The 17,169-nt window shown below is 40.1% G+C and overlaps 1 protein-coding gene across 3 annotated transcripts in view; it reads right to left on the reverse strand.

Moving 5' to 3' along the window:
* Nucleotides 1–17,169, reverse strand: part of tsnare1 (T-SNARE Domain Containing 1) — a 277,117-nt gene that overhangs the window by 91,759 nt on the left and 168,189 nt on the right. For all 3 annotated transcript variants that reach the window (XM_005948142.3, XM_005948140.3, XM_005948141.3), the window contains exon 9: nt 9,530–9,602. In XM_005948142.3, coding sequence (XP_005948204.1) covers nt 9,530–9,602 — 73 coding nt within the window. The remainder of the gene's footprint in view (nt 1–9,529; nt 9,603–17,169) is intronic.

Consider the following 17,169-nt stretch of genomic DNA (forward strand, 5'->3'; position numbering starts at 1 on the left):
TCCACTAGCCACTGAGCATTGCCGTTATGGGTTGCGTCCTTCTCCCATATGCTCTTCCAGTATTGCTCCGTCTCCAGCCTTGGTGGTGCTGTTCTCTTATTATTGTTCCCTTGCCACTGAGAGTACACCTTTGCTGGTTCTGTGGAGAACAGCTGGTTTATTCTCCTGCCTTCTATCTCTCTGGTGTACCTCCTCAAGCGGCTGGCCAAGGCTGTGAGTCTTTGCTTGGCAGTTTCCAAGGCCTCAGGTATGGACAGCTTGCTGTATTTCTTATGCACCTTCTTTGTCGCACCTTTCTGCAACTCCGTTAGTTGGCTAACCTCCCTCCGTGCTACTTTGATCTTGCCCTCTAGCCTCCTTCTCCATGGAGGGTACTGCCCCTTGTGGCTGTTCAACTTGTAGCCAAGCATCTCACTGATCACTGCTGCCGTATTGTAGATCAGCTTGTTAGTGTCGGTAATCGTGGTTGTAGGGTATATATATATATATATTATATATATATATATAATATATAGGGGTGCAACGATACACAAAATTCACCGGTTCGGTTCGATACTTTGGTGTCACGTTCGATATTTTTTTCGATACAAAAAAAAATGTTCATGCCTTTTTAATTTGTCATTTATTATATTATCACGGCACACTCTGCACCACATCTCTGTGCATTCATTATTTGTTTGAAGCCAGCTCACCTCCTGCAACTACTTTTCCGAGAATACGTGCTTCTTTTGTGGTTCGGACTCCTTCTGACATTTCTTTGGAGGTGGAGGAACATCACAGTAATTGCTTAAAGGAGCTTCTTCGACATCTTTAAGAGTTCTAAACAAATGTCTGTCCTCCTCCTGAAAATCTTATGTACGCAAACACGCGTTGCAACTTCTTATCTTGTGCGCGTTTTTTATTTTGACAGCGAATGCGCACCTGCGGACCACTTATGTGCAGCCCTGGTTATTTAGCTCGTCATATTGCAGCCACAGAAATTCTTTTGTCCATGAAACCATAAAGCTGCACTTTCTTTTTGCCTTATAGTCTGATTTGTCATAACTTCTCCGTTTTGTGGTAAGCTTTTCTTTGGCTGTCACTTCTTCACCCTGACCTGTCTTATTTGGCTCAGCAGAACTAAAATATATATCCTGCTGCTTTTACACACGCACTCACATAACGCTCAGCGATTCTCTGCGCGATCAACCTCTCACATGTTTAAGCTTGCTGCGGAGATTTCACTTGTCATGTTTGCATAGTAAGCTAACGATTGATAAGACGATGTCAGAGGAATTGGTGCGCAAATTATCATCACTCACCAATCAGTGCTGTCGCTCTCTATACACAGTTCGCGCGATTGCAAAGTGAAAGCAAAAAACAAGCGCAAATTCAAACGCGATTTCAATATGTCACATATTGACAGTGGCTCACCGATGCCAATGACATAATTACCCAGCTACATTTCCGAAAGAATGCAAAAGCATTGACATATATTTTTCCTTCCTACAATAGCCCGACGGGCAGGGCAGAGATAGATTTTGGTAGCCCGACTGGAAAAATCGCTAGCCCCGGGACGTCGGGCTAGCGATTTTGCGAGCCCTGTATCTGATTGAGGAATCACTCATCTTTGGAAAAGAGAGTTTATTACAGAGAAATGGCTCTTTCCAAAATAAAAGCTATACTATACGCTTCTTCTGGGCTATATTCTCAGCAGCATATTAAACATATCAGGTCCCCATAAGGAGAATCATGTGCTAACGGCTGTCTAAATGACTCGGGTAAAGTTTGTAGCATGTGCTTGTTGTTTTTGTCTGCTTCCACTTGTCTTTGCACTAGGATGATGTCGGGGTAAATGTGCAGTCATATTCGTTGTGTTCCCACTAGTGCTGTCAGCGTTAATCTGAAATGACGTTAACGCCACAACACGGCAAATCTCCGTTAACGAGCTACCGCGGATCGCCCCGTGCATGGGGCTGGACGGCCAACACGTTAACGAGCTAACTGCGCTAACACACTAGCTTCCCACCCATGTAATTGAGCATTGCGTGGCACATCCAACATACTGTTTTACTTTAGTCCATGACGCGCTTACCTTCAGGGTCATACGTCACATGAAAACCAAAATAGTTCCAAACGCCAGATCTGAATGAGGGTGGGGGAGGTTCAATTTGCCATGTTGCAAGGAGAGCTTAACTTCTGTCTCGCTAGCTTGCCCTGCGCTCAGTGAATCTGCGTTCGACTACTCCGCCTAGGCTGCACTGTCGAGCGCAGATCCACTGAGCGCTCAACACAGACAGCATCGTCAGAAGGAAAGTTGATAAAATAAATTAAAAATGTTGTATTGTTCGATACATATGCGTACCGAACCGAAAGCACTGTATCGAACGGTTCAATATCGATACGAGTATCGTTGCACCCCTAATATATATATATATAAATATATATATATATTATATATATATATATATATACATATATATATATATATATATATATATATATATATATATATATATATGCAGACCTTGGATAAATTCATACACTTTGCTGTGCTATAAAAATCCAAATCAATGCACTTATTGACTTCTAATTATTGAAAAACTTAATTCTTTCTCTCTATAGTCACATCTTCTAATTGCTCATTAAGCAGTTCTGGGAACTGTGAATGTGAATCCATATGATAACTACACGTTCTGAATCCCCGCTGATGCCACTCTTACCATACAAAGGCTCTGGAAATACCAAACAAACACAGATCTTGTATATAAAAAGAAAGTACTGTTTTCATGTGTATAAACTGAAGCTCTTTTGAGTAGTGTGCCAGAGTAGCCCGCATGAATAGGCCGTGAAAGTGCTAATCCTTCCTTTTTTTAGCCAATTCTTTTCTTTGTGCTACCTGCTTTTTCCACAAATGCCTTTACAACACAATCAAATATTATTTCTATTTGCCACTACACCAAGAAAAAAAACAGGTCAGGGCAATTTCAGTGCATCTCTTTTAATGGGGACAGGTCCATTATTGCCTGGCTCTGTGGTGATCAGATAGGATGTCTGCTTTGGTATAATGCCTGTGAACTCTGCAGTCTTCCACAGTATTCTCTTCTATTTCTTCCTTCACTCATTTAGGTAGAATCACACTGTGTTCCTCTACCATGTCCAAAATACTACATCCACAGTCTTTCACATGCAAATGCGGTACCTCATTCATAAGCAGAGCAAGCATGAGATGTGGCAGAATTTGCAAACAGATAAAAGTATTAGACGTGACAGAAGGAAGTGTTCAGTTTATTCTTTATCTGAGTGAGGGCTGACGTACAGTTAACATTTGAAAGAGGAGAATGTGACTGATGGTACTTTTACAGCTGTCCTCTATACACTAGTTATGTTGGACTTCTTCTAGGACAACAAAGTGACGCCAATGTACAGCGTGAAAAGATGCAGTACTTCCACATTAAAACGGCAAATTTTAGAGCATAATTAAACATGTTTACAGGGTTATGTATGTATCTACTGGTATGTATCTAGCTTATTTACCTGTTTGAGGATGTTGTTTGTCTAGGGCAGGGGTGTCAAACTCCAGGCCTCCAGTGCCGGTGTCCTGCAGGTATTAGATCTCACCCTGGGTGAACACACCTGAATCAAATGATTAGTTCATTACCAGGCCTCTGGCAAACTTCGTGTCCAAATTCATGGCTGCATCCTCCTGAGGCCACATTTGTAGACCGATTACGTCACAACGACGCGCCGAAGGCTGTCCAAATTTGTAGACTCCTCCGAATGCAGCCAACAAATGCGTCCTCCTTTTCCCCGAATTGGAAGGATGGGTCAGGTGTGTCCTTCGTGGCCCACCATATCCCAGAATTCATAGCGCGGCCCAGCCAAACTCCAGTTTCCAACAATGGCGGCCGCTACTAAGTTTTAAAATTACTCATACTAATCTTTCTGGGTCACAAAATAAACTTTTAACATATTTTCTGTAGCTGTGTAAACATCAAATATCTGCTCGGTTTATCAAGATATCGCATATTTGCAAAACTGCTTCGACGTTTTCGGAGGCGTCTGCTACCCACCAGCTCGATAGCTCGTCGGGAGCTCGAGGGTTACTGATCCGGCCGAGAACGGCACAACTCCTGGCACATCATTTTCAGATCACCGTGGACTTTCGCTGCTCGGGTTAAACGTAATATATAAGTCACTTAGACAACCTAAAAATGTTATTGTTGGGCTTTTTTCAGTGTTTTGTTTGTTCGTGAGTAAATCGGTTTGGCTGAGATTAAAGTTATTAGATTAGATTAGATAAAATAAAACTTTATTACTCCCCCGGGTGGGTTCCTCCTTGGTTTTTACACAGCTGACTAAACGTCAAACAGAAAACTGATTAAACAGAAGTATGAGACAGTCGAGAATTTACGCCAGTGTCCCGTTATATTTTAGATAGCAAGGAGCAGACAGCTGAGTTTATTAAACTCCACCAAGACAGCGGTGACGCTAATCTGAAGGCTAGACCGTCCAATTTCACGGCCGTTTACTTCCGGCCTACCAGACGTTCTGAGGACCCGGCCCACGTAGACCGCGAAGGCCGGGTCCTCAGGAGGATGCAGCCCATGAATTTGGACACGACCATGTTGAGGAGGTAACTTAGCCATTTAAATCAGCTGTGTTCAATCAAGGACACATCTAAAACCTGCAGGACACCGGCCCTCGAGGCCTGGAGTTCGACATACCTGGTCTAGGGTCTCCGTCAGCCGGGTTATGGTCGTCTTAACAGCTTGAAAAAAAGGCAACTGGACTTCTGCACATTTTGCACCTCATTCATTCAGTCGCAGACCAACTGTTGGAGGGTCCTATGTATTAAAATGCCTAGTGGAGGTTGTTCTCTTGTTTCCTGAAGGTGAGCCTATGAACTGGTTCACTCTAAGGACAAAACACCCAAACACAAGCAAAACAACACAGTGTATGCGGTGCAGTGCAGCGAGAAGTGATTAGATCTCTACATAAGACAAACAGCTCTCCTCTCTACAAACAGGAAACAACACAGCTTTACACCTGCATTTTAAGATTATGACACTCCTTCCAGGATGCCAGTGTTTATATTTTGGGCAGAGAAGACACATGATTTAAGATACAAGTGAAGGGCGCCATCGACGTCTACTGTAGCTGCTATCACCCACCAACAGTGCAGTCCTGCGATCCATTTCAGGCGTTTCAACTCCCATTCACATTTGGCCTCAGGTGACCATAATAACTCACATCATGGTGGGGTGGGTCATTGTCTCACAGAGGTTTCACCTGTGGGCCCAGTGATGGGAATGACCCACGTTTTCTCTCCTCGTCATGTCTCATGTGACAACGTGATCAACACTGTGCTGACGACCCTTAGGGCCAGCTCCAAGATGACACCCGCCACTAGCGGTTTATTACCTCCAACTGTTTTGGACTCCACCAGTTGAACCAAAGAAGCTTCTTGGATGAGAAAACCCATACAATCACACCCAGATAAATAAAGTCCTAAAGTACCTTCATTAGTCTGGTCTTACAAAAAGCTACTCTAAGGTGTTTTTCCCTGCTTTTTTTTAGCTAGACAAAAATTATCACCCTGTGCCTCTGTTAATACCATGCTAACATAGTTAGTTGAACGGTGCTAATATTAGCATTTTTTTCTTTTTGTGTGTACAGTTTGTAATTGTGGCTATTACAATACTTATACTCACTGTTTTGAGTGCATAATTGCATGACAAATAGCCACAGGAACAGCTGGACAAGTACCAGGATGCTTTACAATGAAATATCAAAAAAATTAAGTGTGTAACACTAAACCTCTCACAGGTGTTTTCACATCTGTGGTGTTTAGTCCATTTAAATCAAATTATGGTTCATTTTCCTGATGGTGGGGTTCATTTGTGTAATAATGTAACATACTAAATCATGAATTGATAAATATTTTCTACTCAGGACCTTGGGTTTTGGCTCAGCATTTTTTAATAAGTTGCTTGAAGCCCTCATTTTACCACTATGTACCCACATCAATAATTTTCATCTACCCTGGTCTCCCTGTCAAATGGAGCGCCAGTGAATACTCCAGAGAAGCTGGTTGAGTCATTTGTTTACTTTGGGTTACACATCACTAGCTGCTAGTATATCCACCTTACATTCCTGCTGTATGAAATGGCAGTTTAATCCTCAAGTGGTGAAGTTTGTTGTTTCCACCTTTAGTGGGATCAGCTTTCTTGCTTATTTTGCAAAGTTCACAGATAATAAAATAATGACAGAACAGAGAAAAATTACCCTTAAAAAACAGTTTTGAATTTGGCGCATCATTTATATCTCTACATTTTAGCAAGCCTACTTAAGACTAGTACATTGGAGAAAAGGGCAAACAACGAAGAAAACAAAAACAAAAACATTTTATTATCCATTCTTGCAGTTAGCATAAGCCAGTTTTAGTCATCCTGACTCTAAAGGGTATTAAAAGGGTATCTACATTAGCCTGATTGAAGGTAGCAAACAAAAGGGCACTCTGTAACAAAAAGGTAGCAATTAGCACAAGTTATTGCTTCCCATTCTTCCTAGGAAACTTCATCACACACCCACAACCCCATTACGTACCCACACCTTTTATTCCATAAAGCAATGCAACTAATCCCGAGTATTTTGAGACACTGAAGTATCATCCTGTGTTTGTGTGTGTGTGTGTTTAAATAAAGCTAGCAATAGTTATGGTCAGCACTGTTGTGTTTTTCCTGAGATCAGGAATGTTTATCTTTTTGACAAAATCTTCAGTGGGTTTGTGGTGACGTTTAACAAGTCCATAATAAACAGGTCTTGGGTTGAAATGGTTCTTCATATCTTTGAGTTATGAATATGAATCCTTCTCCACAGAGATACCTTGAGATGTCTTCACAGTGTTTTACTGTGGGTTTGATACATTGTTGTGTGGTTTCTCTCTTCAGTCAGTCTCCTTGCAAACAACCTTCCGTTACTACCACGAACCACAAAATAGGATTCATCAGTAAATAAAACTTTTTCCATTACAAAGTATGTCTTTATAGACGCTATGCATCCTCTGACACTATGACCTTGTTTAGACAGAGAAATTTTAGAAATTCTTTAGACAAAATTGCTTGTCCATCACTAGTGTAAGACTTGATGGTGTGCTAATTTTTGTCTGTCAAATCCTGCTTTGATTCAACTGATCCAGTTGTCACCAAGTGTTTTTGAGGTCTGTCCTCTTAGAAGCCTTCAGTCTAGCCATTAAACAGTGTTGGGAAGGTTACTTTTAAAAATGTATTCCACTACAGATTACAGATTACATGCCCCAAAATGTATTTTGTAACGTATTCCGTTACGTTACTCAATGAGAGTAACGTATTCTGAATACTCAGGATTACTTAATATATTATCAAACTTTTTACAACTACATGAATCTACTATTGCTGTGTGATTTATTACTTTTACTGAAGGTTACTGGCCATACAACTAGATTTCTAAATCTTAATATAAAACGAGTAACATTAGAGTGGACATAGAAAACGCGTATATAAAACAGGTCCGCGGCTCTGAACCGTAGTAAAGCGACCTCTGGCTAATACGTCGGGTTCATGTCGGGCTCGTAGCTGAAAATTAGCTTTACTTTGTTGTCTGGCTCAACTTTTCTAGGGAGAGACGGAGAGAGGAGTTGAAAGGCTGCTGCAACAGAACTTATTGTTTCGGAGGAAAACACGAACACGGTGTACAGTCGAGTCTTAATAGCTTACTTACAACTGGACTACACTGCCCATGAGGCTACATTCTTTAGGGCTATTCCTGTACTGGCAATTTTTTGAACAATAATTTTAAACAATAGTTCTTCCCGTCATTATGCGGGTTGAAATTAGAGGTTAATGCTGTCGGGCCTTCACTGAACCACCAGCAAAAGAAGATGAAACTACACGTCATGGTTGAAAAACACAGAAATAAATTCCCTCTTACTTTGGCTGTTTGGCTTCCACCACGATTAAAATCGCACTTTCTGCACAGCTCCCTCTCTCTCTCAGTGAAACCGGTTAACCATCAAAAATCTCTGTTTTCTACATTATTTGCTTGCTTATTACTCAGCAGTCAGCCGCTGCTTTTTTGTTTTTACAAAATGACCTCTGACAAGAAAGCCTAACTTCTTCTGTTTAATACAGAAGAAATTAACATTTTTGTAAATGATACAAAATTTCAAAACTCTTAGCTGTGTCTCTAATAAAACTTCTTTAAGTTTACTCTGTAACTTTTTGCTTTTCTTTCAGCAGCATCAGGTAATGTTCATGAGTTGATTCATGGTTTTCTTCAGTTTTTGATCTGCTGCAGAATATTTTTAAGCCTATCCACTATAAAAAGCCAGACCAGAAAAATCTCCTTCATGTTTTTTTGTGTTTTATCCTCAGTTACTTTGACACAAAGGCATCTGCTGTGATGCTTAAACCTCTGATGAAGTCTCACAAGCTTTGTTTTTATACACAAATATAAAAATATGGATATGTACTGATAAATTGTCAATTAATATTTATTTAAAATAATATTTCTGACTGAGTCCAAATTCAATCAAATCAAATCAAATCCAGACCTAGTGAATCAGAATTAAACCAGCTATAGAAATCAGTGACGATACCCAGCCCTATGCTACACCGGCCACGGCTCAACACAGTAACCTTAATTTGGAAAGTCATCTGCCTTTCACTTCAAGTTAGATTTGATCTAAAGCCGATCGTGGCTCAAGAGTTGGGAGTTTGCCTTGTAATCGGAAGGTTGCTGGTTCGAGCCCCGGCTTGGACAGTCTCGGTTGTTGTGTCCTTGGGCAAGACACTTCACCCGTTGCCTACTGGTGATGGTCAGAGGGCCCGGTGGCGCCAGTGTCCGGCAGCCTCGCCTCTGTCAGTGCGCCCCAGGGTGGCTGTGGCTACAACGTAGCTTGCCATCACCAGTGTGTGAATGTGTGTGTGAATGGGTGGATGACTGGATATGTAAAGCGCTTTGGGGTCCTTAGGGACTAGTAAAGCGCTATATAAATACAGGCCATTTACCATTTAAAGCCAAAATCACACCTACATTTTTCAGGTATGCCCCTTTTTCCCATATGGCTGACACCAAGTAAAAGCTAATTCCCCAGTGAATGCTCATGATGGAGCCAGACATAGCTGATGGCACATTTGTGACCCAGCAGAAAAGCCTTTATATCTGTCCTATATCTGTGTGCTAAGTTTCATTCTTTTTGCCAAGTCTACATCACTGCAGGGAGTGGAGAGCCGTTTATAGATATCAGGGTGTCTAAATGGATTTTCTCAAACACTCTGCACTGTTGTGGTTTTTAAACCCACATCTTTGTGCTTCTCATCAGAAAATTTGTCAGTGTGGCAGGGAGGTGGAGGTTAAAAAGTTTGTTTTGCCCAGCAGAACGTTCAAGCTTAGGGCATTAGTCAAGCACATCATATTAAAATGAGCCCACAAAAGGTTATCTGTAATAAATTAGAGTCGGCAGTGTAAAAATTCAAGGCATACACAACAAGATGGGGCAGCATCTTACCTATTGCATCTCCTTGTTCATGAACCATGCTGGCCAGATCCTTCATGATTTGACTGACATCCAGCATGTCTCTCTATGGAGAAATCACAGTGAATGCTCATGTTAGTCCTCCGTACATATCAGTCCATGAGAGACAATGTGCACATAGGACAAAGATTATAGCTTGAAAAGTAAGGTTATTATTATTCATTTATTAATAATATTATTGTCCATATTTACAATGTTTGGTCTTATTAGATGTTATCATCTTTATTACTTAAACTAAATGCAAAGTATTATCAATATTGAATAATGCACAAAGTCATCTTGCATATGTGAGCAGGCAGTCAGGCTTAATTACAGAAACAGAATATGTAAGGTAACAGAATAACATAACATTATTTCATTTCACTACATTTTTTTTATTTTTTATTTTTATCTAATAAAAAAGACTCTAAATTTCAAAGGTGGGATTTGCATATTCTTTATCACCCTGATCAATCCTGATCGATCAAAGAAGTAGTAGAAAGGATGGTTCATGGTTTCAGATGGACAGAGATCAATTGAAGCCAGTTTTGACTGATATTATGTCAACAAAAAAATTGTAGGAAACTGTAGTGGCTTTTTGTCATCCTTAAATGTTTTGCTCATAGTTGTGCAGCTATGAAGGATTTCTATAGAAAATGCAATTCTAATTCAATTTCCCTGTCCCTTTAATTGACAGTGGATTTGTGTCTAATCCTAAATGTTTTGTGCTTGGCTTGTCCAAAAGTAAAAAAAAAAATGCAGTTCAAAGTTTTTGTTCAATTATTCCACTGTCAAGGCACAGAGCGAACTGGTGCAGCTATGGCTGACCGCAGCTAATTCTCCACAGTCTCAGAGCTTTGAATCTGCTCTCAATGTTTCAGCTCAAAGCAATATGAAAGCTTATAAAACCTCTGTCTATCTCATGCTCGCAGGTCCCCCCCCCCCCCCCCCCCCTTTCCTCCATTATGGCACCGTGCAATCACAGCTGCGTTTGTGTAGCCTAACCCACTGGGCCATCCATCACAGGTGGTGGAGTTTGCTGTGGAAACTGGCAGCCATCCTGCCACTTGGCAAAAACCATTTGAATGGAGCAAAAATGGCCCCTGGCAAAGCTTGTGATGCTAAAGACTTTTTGCATTTATCTTGAGGCAACCCTGTCCATCACCCTGTAATAGAATAATAAATTTATTTTACCTGGCAAAGCATTGGGCAATCAGGGCTCATTTTATCATAATGACAGAACAGTGTGTAACCAATTTAGCAAACACTGTGTTGCGAATAGACATAGACAGACGGGGGGACAAACACACACACACTTACACACCCAGGTGGGTTGGGGCGACCGTGGGTGGGTGGGTGCAGTGGACCCCTGCCTGAGGGCTGAGTGGGTGGCCAGGCTTGGAGCCAACACTGTGCCCTTTTCCATATTTCATGTGCTTCAAATTCTTCTCATGAGCAATCCAGAAGCCACTGGATACTGGCATCAGGCTAGGAACCAGCCAACATGGATGTTCATTAGGATGATTTGTTTGTTGCCTTTTTTCCAAGACTTGCAACAACAAAAAGGACATTCTGATAGCCAGCTTTGATACTCCCCCACATTGAAAGGAGCCAGCTGAGGTGGTTCAGGCTTCCAAGTTTAGATGGTTAAAATGAAGTTACTTAAGCATCCAAACGTCCACCTCATCCAGTTATAACAAAGCTCTTCATTTAAATGCACATCATCGTGCTTTCTTGCTTTTCAGAGGTTATGGAGATATTTTTTTCCACTAAGTGCAACTACGAGGACACTGCATTCCATCATATATAGGGGCTTTCTACAGAGCCCTCCATTTCTGACTGACCAAGACAACCATATAGACTACTGTATGTTTTCTCCTTTGTGTGGGCACCTTAAAGGGCATTTTATCCTGTTTGCTCTTCTATAATGACATCCTAGAGAGCCCTAGTGCATTAGCATTTGTGCCAGTTCAGCTGAATTTTCTTTCTATGACACATTTTCCATCTGTACACAATGTTATTCATCAAAGTCAAGGAAAACTGAAAGGACACCAGTTTTTGAGTAATTCACTCTAAATTTGCACCAGCTCCATGGGGCAGTGCTCTACAGCTCACCCTGACCTTACCTCCCACTGTGGCGCACATGCAAAAACCGAGCTTGCTGTATAGGGATCAATAAAATGTCAGTGAACTTTTGCTACATGCCACAATTCTTTATGATGATAGCCAAAGAATCAGACTAATCCTCAGTTCCAGAGCTCACCTCTGCTGGTCCTCTGACACTGTCTGTCAATCCTGCTGCGCTTGTTATTGTGTATGACTGATAAAAAGAACATACTTGAATAAACGAAAGGCTCTGAGGGTCTGTATATTTTCATGCAACTAAAATGTCAGACCACAATTCAGACATCAGTTTCATCTGACACTGGGGCCTCTGCCGAGGCAGCAAAAACACAATTAAACTTGAGGCCAAGATAAAATAGTCACAACAACCCTGCCGGCAGCATCTGATTGACACCTCAGTCATTAGAACTGCATGCCTTGCATTTCTCCAGTCATAAAGATGTTTCTGATAGCAGCTGATATGAACACTTGTGAGAGAGATTGCAGCTCAATCCACAGCTTTGCAACTTGCAGATCATCTGATAGAGGATGGAAAAAGGGACTCTTCTTTTTCGATACTTCCATGCTTGTGTTACCAAGATATTGTTCTATTTATCCACACAGAAATCAGCATCAGAGTTGGTCTCTTGTGTGATTATTCTAGTCTGTTTCTGTTTTGTATTTAATTGCTCTTCACAGTTTGATTCTTTCAAGGTATTATCAAGATGAAGGTAATTTATAGTCCAATATATGACAGCAAAGTAGCTAGATAAGGTTTGATTCTCCCAGGATGACTGCAGTTTGCAGCGGCTAGCAGTGTACACACAAACATGTCTTTCCATCTTTCACTGCAGGGCAGTTATGAGAGGTTTCCTCTAGTGCCTGCAGAGGGAAGTATGGCACAGCAGAGTGCTCATGTCAGCCTTTTAAAGGCGAACCAGCATCAGTAATAAGAACCGATTAGGCATGCAAGTCAGCTATGAGGAGGGGGTGTGCCGATAGATGACACGACCCCTGAAGAGGCGTCTGGGAGATTTAAGGCGTTTTCACACCTTTTTTGCTCAGAGAAGTTACTTGGAACTCTGAAGTGCTCTCTCCCACTTAGTTTGCTTCTTTTGGCCAAATGTGAGTGTAGCAATCAGAGCGAGACCTCGCTGAGAAAGGAGTCTCTCAGTACATTCCCAAGCTAAAGTGGCGCCTCCACTAGAATCTGAACGTGATCTGAATGCAATCGAACTACTGTGAGGACACGTTGTCATATGTTGTCTACTTATGTGACTACATTCAAGTTATAATATGGTTATTGAAAGGTCTCAGGTTGGCCCAACTATTAGGAATTATTTGTGACATTTTCTGTCAGTGTAAATTACAACACCTAACACTGTGTTAAGGATCAGTACTCTTTGTGACAGATAAGTTCATTTGTAATGTTTTTGGACAGGTTAAGAGCAGTTGATTATAGTTCTGTACGTGATTATAAGTGTTCTATACTATACTTAGTATTTTACAACAAATTAATATTCTTCAAGGAAGAACAAAATTTGACTTTTAGTGGGAGAACTGACTGACCAATTTTACACCTCTGTCCAGTCTGTGAAAATAACCCTAAAGCCTTTGCTTGCATTATGCAAAATGCATTGTTCTGGATCCTGGATAAAATGTGATGCAAGGCTTTAAAATCCAACACTTTCAAATGCAGCGCTGTCAAAGTGGTGCTAAATATGAAGAGAACAAATGAACACCTATAACTTGAGTATAGAACTTGGTTGTATATTCAAATAAACCGTCTTGAATTTCACTGAGAAGCTATACCTGCCCCCTAAATAATGTTTAATTCCAACCTCACAGCCAACCAGGCAAATGTGTTTTGAAGAACTGTTTACATTGCATATATTCCTTTTTTCTGTCAGGGTAACAAGGAAAAAGAGATCAACATTCTGTGAATTTAACTTTGTTGAATATTTACAGGACATAATCTCACTACTATGAATGTTAATGAGCCATTATGGACTTTTTCTCAATTACTGTTTAACCAGAGGACCACTGGATGTTTCATACATTATCAACAGGCAAAACATTTTATCAACACCAACAATGTCAGTCTGACTGTACTGGGATTCTTGTTTCTTTCTGTTGTTGAAAAAGAAATGAATGGACAGAAAAGAAGGTGTTGCTTTTTCATTTCTATCATTTTCTTTTTTTAACTATTATGTCACCCCTCTGATTTTACCCTGTTACTAGTATTTGATTGTAGTATTTCACGAGTTTTTACTTAACACCAACCCAAAATTATGAATAAAGAGGTCTACTATTTCGTGCCATAAACTGCCGTTCCTCTCATGGCCACCCCCCAAAAAAAAGAGTCATTCTCCAAAGACTCCTGTGTTAAAATGCCCACTGTCCCATTACAATTTAAGAGTCTGGCACAGAAGCAGCAGGTGCCTGTGTAACCCAACTTACGAAAGAATGACCGAACTCCTACTAGCCAGTATCAGAAAATCTAGGATCAACAGGAGTCCAAGGTATAAACACCAATAAGGAGAGACCACACCACAGTAGACTGTTCACAAATTTGTTATATTAGACACACGGCAGCGGCAACAAATGTAATGAAAGCAATAAATTAAAATACAAAATATTTCACACCAAAATAACAAACTAAATAAAAGTGCGTGCATACAGCTTTCTCTGAGTCAAATGTATGAGTGAATAATGTCTGGTAACTGATGGATCATTGGGGCCCGTTCAGTTTGTTTAACGTTACCACACTCCGATGAAGGAAGAAAGTTCGTAGTCCTGCAGGTATCTGAAGCTTCAATGGGAACTAAACTTTGGCTTCAATAAAACCTCAGCAAATCCTGTTAACTTTTGGGTTGGCTTGCCATCCAGTTAACTGGAACTGTGGAATCGCTGCTCCTCAATGAGGGCTTGCTTCAGACTGGGTCCGTCTGTCGAGTCATCCTTTTATCAGATAACAAAAAAAACCTGACCGATGACAGGGTGAAACTCTGACCGACCAAAAAAAACTGCAGCAGATTCGCTTGCAACTCCTAGCAATTCGACTTCGGGAACATTAGTTTCTCTGGCACATGGTATTGTATGAACAGGAACGAAATGGCAACTACAGAAAGTCATGCGATCAAGGCCAATCAGCAAGGGTCGCTGGGAGCTCATTGCTGATTGGCCAAGTTAAACGACAACAGATAATCTTATTTGTCCACATCTTCCTTTAAATAAAAAAAGAAAGAAATGACTAAATTGTTTACATCATACACCAAAAAAACTACTTTCCACTGCTCTTTTTTCCTAGCTGGGCTACACCTGCGTTTGCGCATTGCAGCTATACAATTCTTGGACATAGACTGTGACTTAAACTTGATAACACCATTTTGTTACGGTCAAGTCTTACGTCTAAAAAAACATCATGGCAGTAACCAAAATGCTAATGGTGAGGCCTTAAAATGTCCTCTCCAAAGACAATGATCGGCTACATCTAGCTTTTATATGTTGTCTAACGCGGTCAAAAGCACCATTTTAATTTATTCTTCCAAAACATGTAACCATGAGAATTTATACTTATTAAAAGCTTCAATAACTTCTGTTATTTCTTATTCAAACTAATGTTGTAAGATGGCCACATTTTCATGGCAGCACTACGAGCCAACCAGACCAGTGTTACATTATTATGTTTTAGCGTGTCAGTTGCATTTTGTCAGGTGTAGTCTGGTTTACGGAGCACATCAGCAGACTCTGTCATGTCAGTTGTGATTTGGCAGCATTTGATGACGTATCTACTCTCCGCAGGCACATTAGTCATTGTTCTCTGTCAACGCTTGTCATTTCTGATTCCTTTTGTTCTCGCTGACCAACTCACAATTCACAAGCTGAGCAGTTTGGTGTGACTTCACGCTCCCAATCAGCCCTGTAGATAGATAAGTCTGAGACCTTAAATGAACTCAGATAAAGCAACAAAGCATTTTAATGTAAAAATCCAGACATCTTATCAGATTAAGTCTCAAAGAGAACAACAACAGAGGTAAGTGTTCCAGCAACATTAATTTAGATGCTGTAGATACATACAGTGAGAGGGAGGAGTACTTGCATTCAGATGGTTACTGACGAGTTATCCTATCAACACAGAGAGAAGATGGTTCAAAACAAGTCTTGTTTTCGTAACATCAGCAAATGAGCGTCCCATGCTGAGAAAGATGGACCTCTTTACCTCCACCCTCACTACATCAGGAGAAGTCGTGTGGCCCTGAGAAGTGCCCTGATTCCTAATGTAGCTTTTATGATTTTGGGGTTTTACATATCTAATGTGAAACCTGTAGACTTCTCCAGTATATTACCTCAATTCACCTGAATTGTGTCTTTATCGTCTTCTACACAGTGATTGTGTGCTGCGGTGTGGAGGCTTAGAAGAAGCATCACTTCTTATTATTTGAAACTTTAGCTATGTTAGATGTGAGGGTTCACAACAGTAACAATAACAGTTTGTTTACTATACAATTTCAGAGACACTTTATTAGGTACATCTTGCTTTTTTTCTGGCCTCATATACATGAGGCAAATCATCACCACTTCACAAAGTTGCTCCCCTGGAGTGTTTGATTACAATGAACTCATTGTCATATTCGAGAAATCAGTTTAGATGAGCCTTGTGACATATTTTAGGTTTTGTGTGCTATGCTTGGCACAATCCTGTCACCAGTACTCAAGAACCCCAAAACATAGATTTAAAAAGATATATTTTTAATAAATTCTTAAAAAATAAGTCCTCATATTGAATACTCATTCAATTTCAGTTAAGAGTTAACATGTTAATTTACGCAACTTTAAATATCTACAATACCTTAACGCTTCAATAGTCAGATGCTATTTAGTCATTTCGGTATATATTTTCAAGTCTTTGCTCAAATACACTGTTCTTAAACCATTCACAAAGTCAACAGATTAGATGCTTGTGAGCAATTATTTAGATTTATGATTATTTAATCAAAAATGGTATGGTAACATGGTTAAAATTAGAGTAGTGGTAGTTGATTATGTCACATCCTTGTCATGTCACTCACTTTTGTCTGTTCCTATTCCAGACTAAATGTGTTTCAGTGTTGCAAATATGTCTTCCCATATGGAAAAGATATATAAATCTTATAAAGTTTGTATCTGTCTTGTGTGAAACTTGTATGAAAAGCATACAAGAGTGAAAACAGTTATAAGATCCCTTGAAAAATTATATAAATGAAACTTGTATGTTTTGGATACTTACTAAAACAATATATGAGAGTGGCCACTTTCATGAGTAAATCATATAAGCCTTCTATGATTCACTATATGAAGTAGGCCACATTTTATGCAAGTCTTTTATAAGTTTTTTTCTATTTCTTTTCCATATGGGGTGGGACATAATTAACTGTCGATAATTACTGTTCTTTGTGTTTATGTTGAATAAATATTTTTAACAATTATAATAGGCATGTATCAACCAAAGCAAAACAAAAAATCTTATGTTACAAATTTTTATATTTGAG

Source organism: Haplochromis burtoni, unplaced genomic scaffold (genome assembly GCF_018398535.1).
Source record: "Haplochromis burtoni strain Fernald_Lab_line unplaced genomic scaffold, NCSU_Asbu1 Contig_574, whole genome shotgun sequence".
NCBI lineage: Eukaryota > Metazoa > Chordata > Actinopteri > Cichliformes > Cichlidae > Haplochromis > Haplochromis burtoni.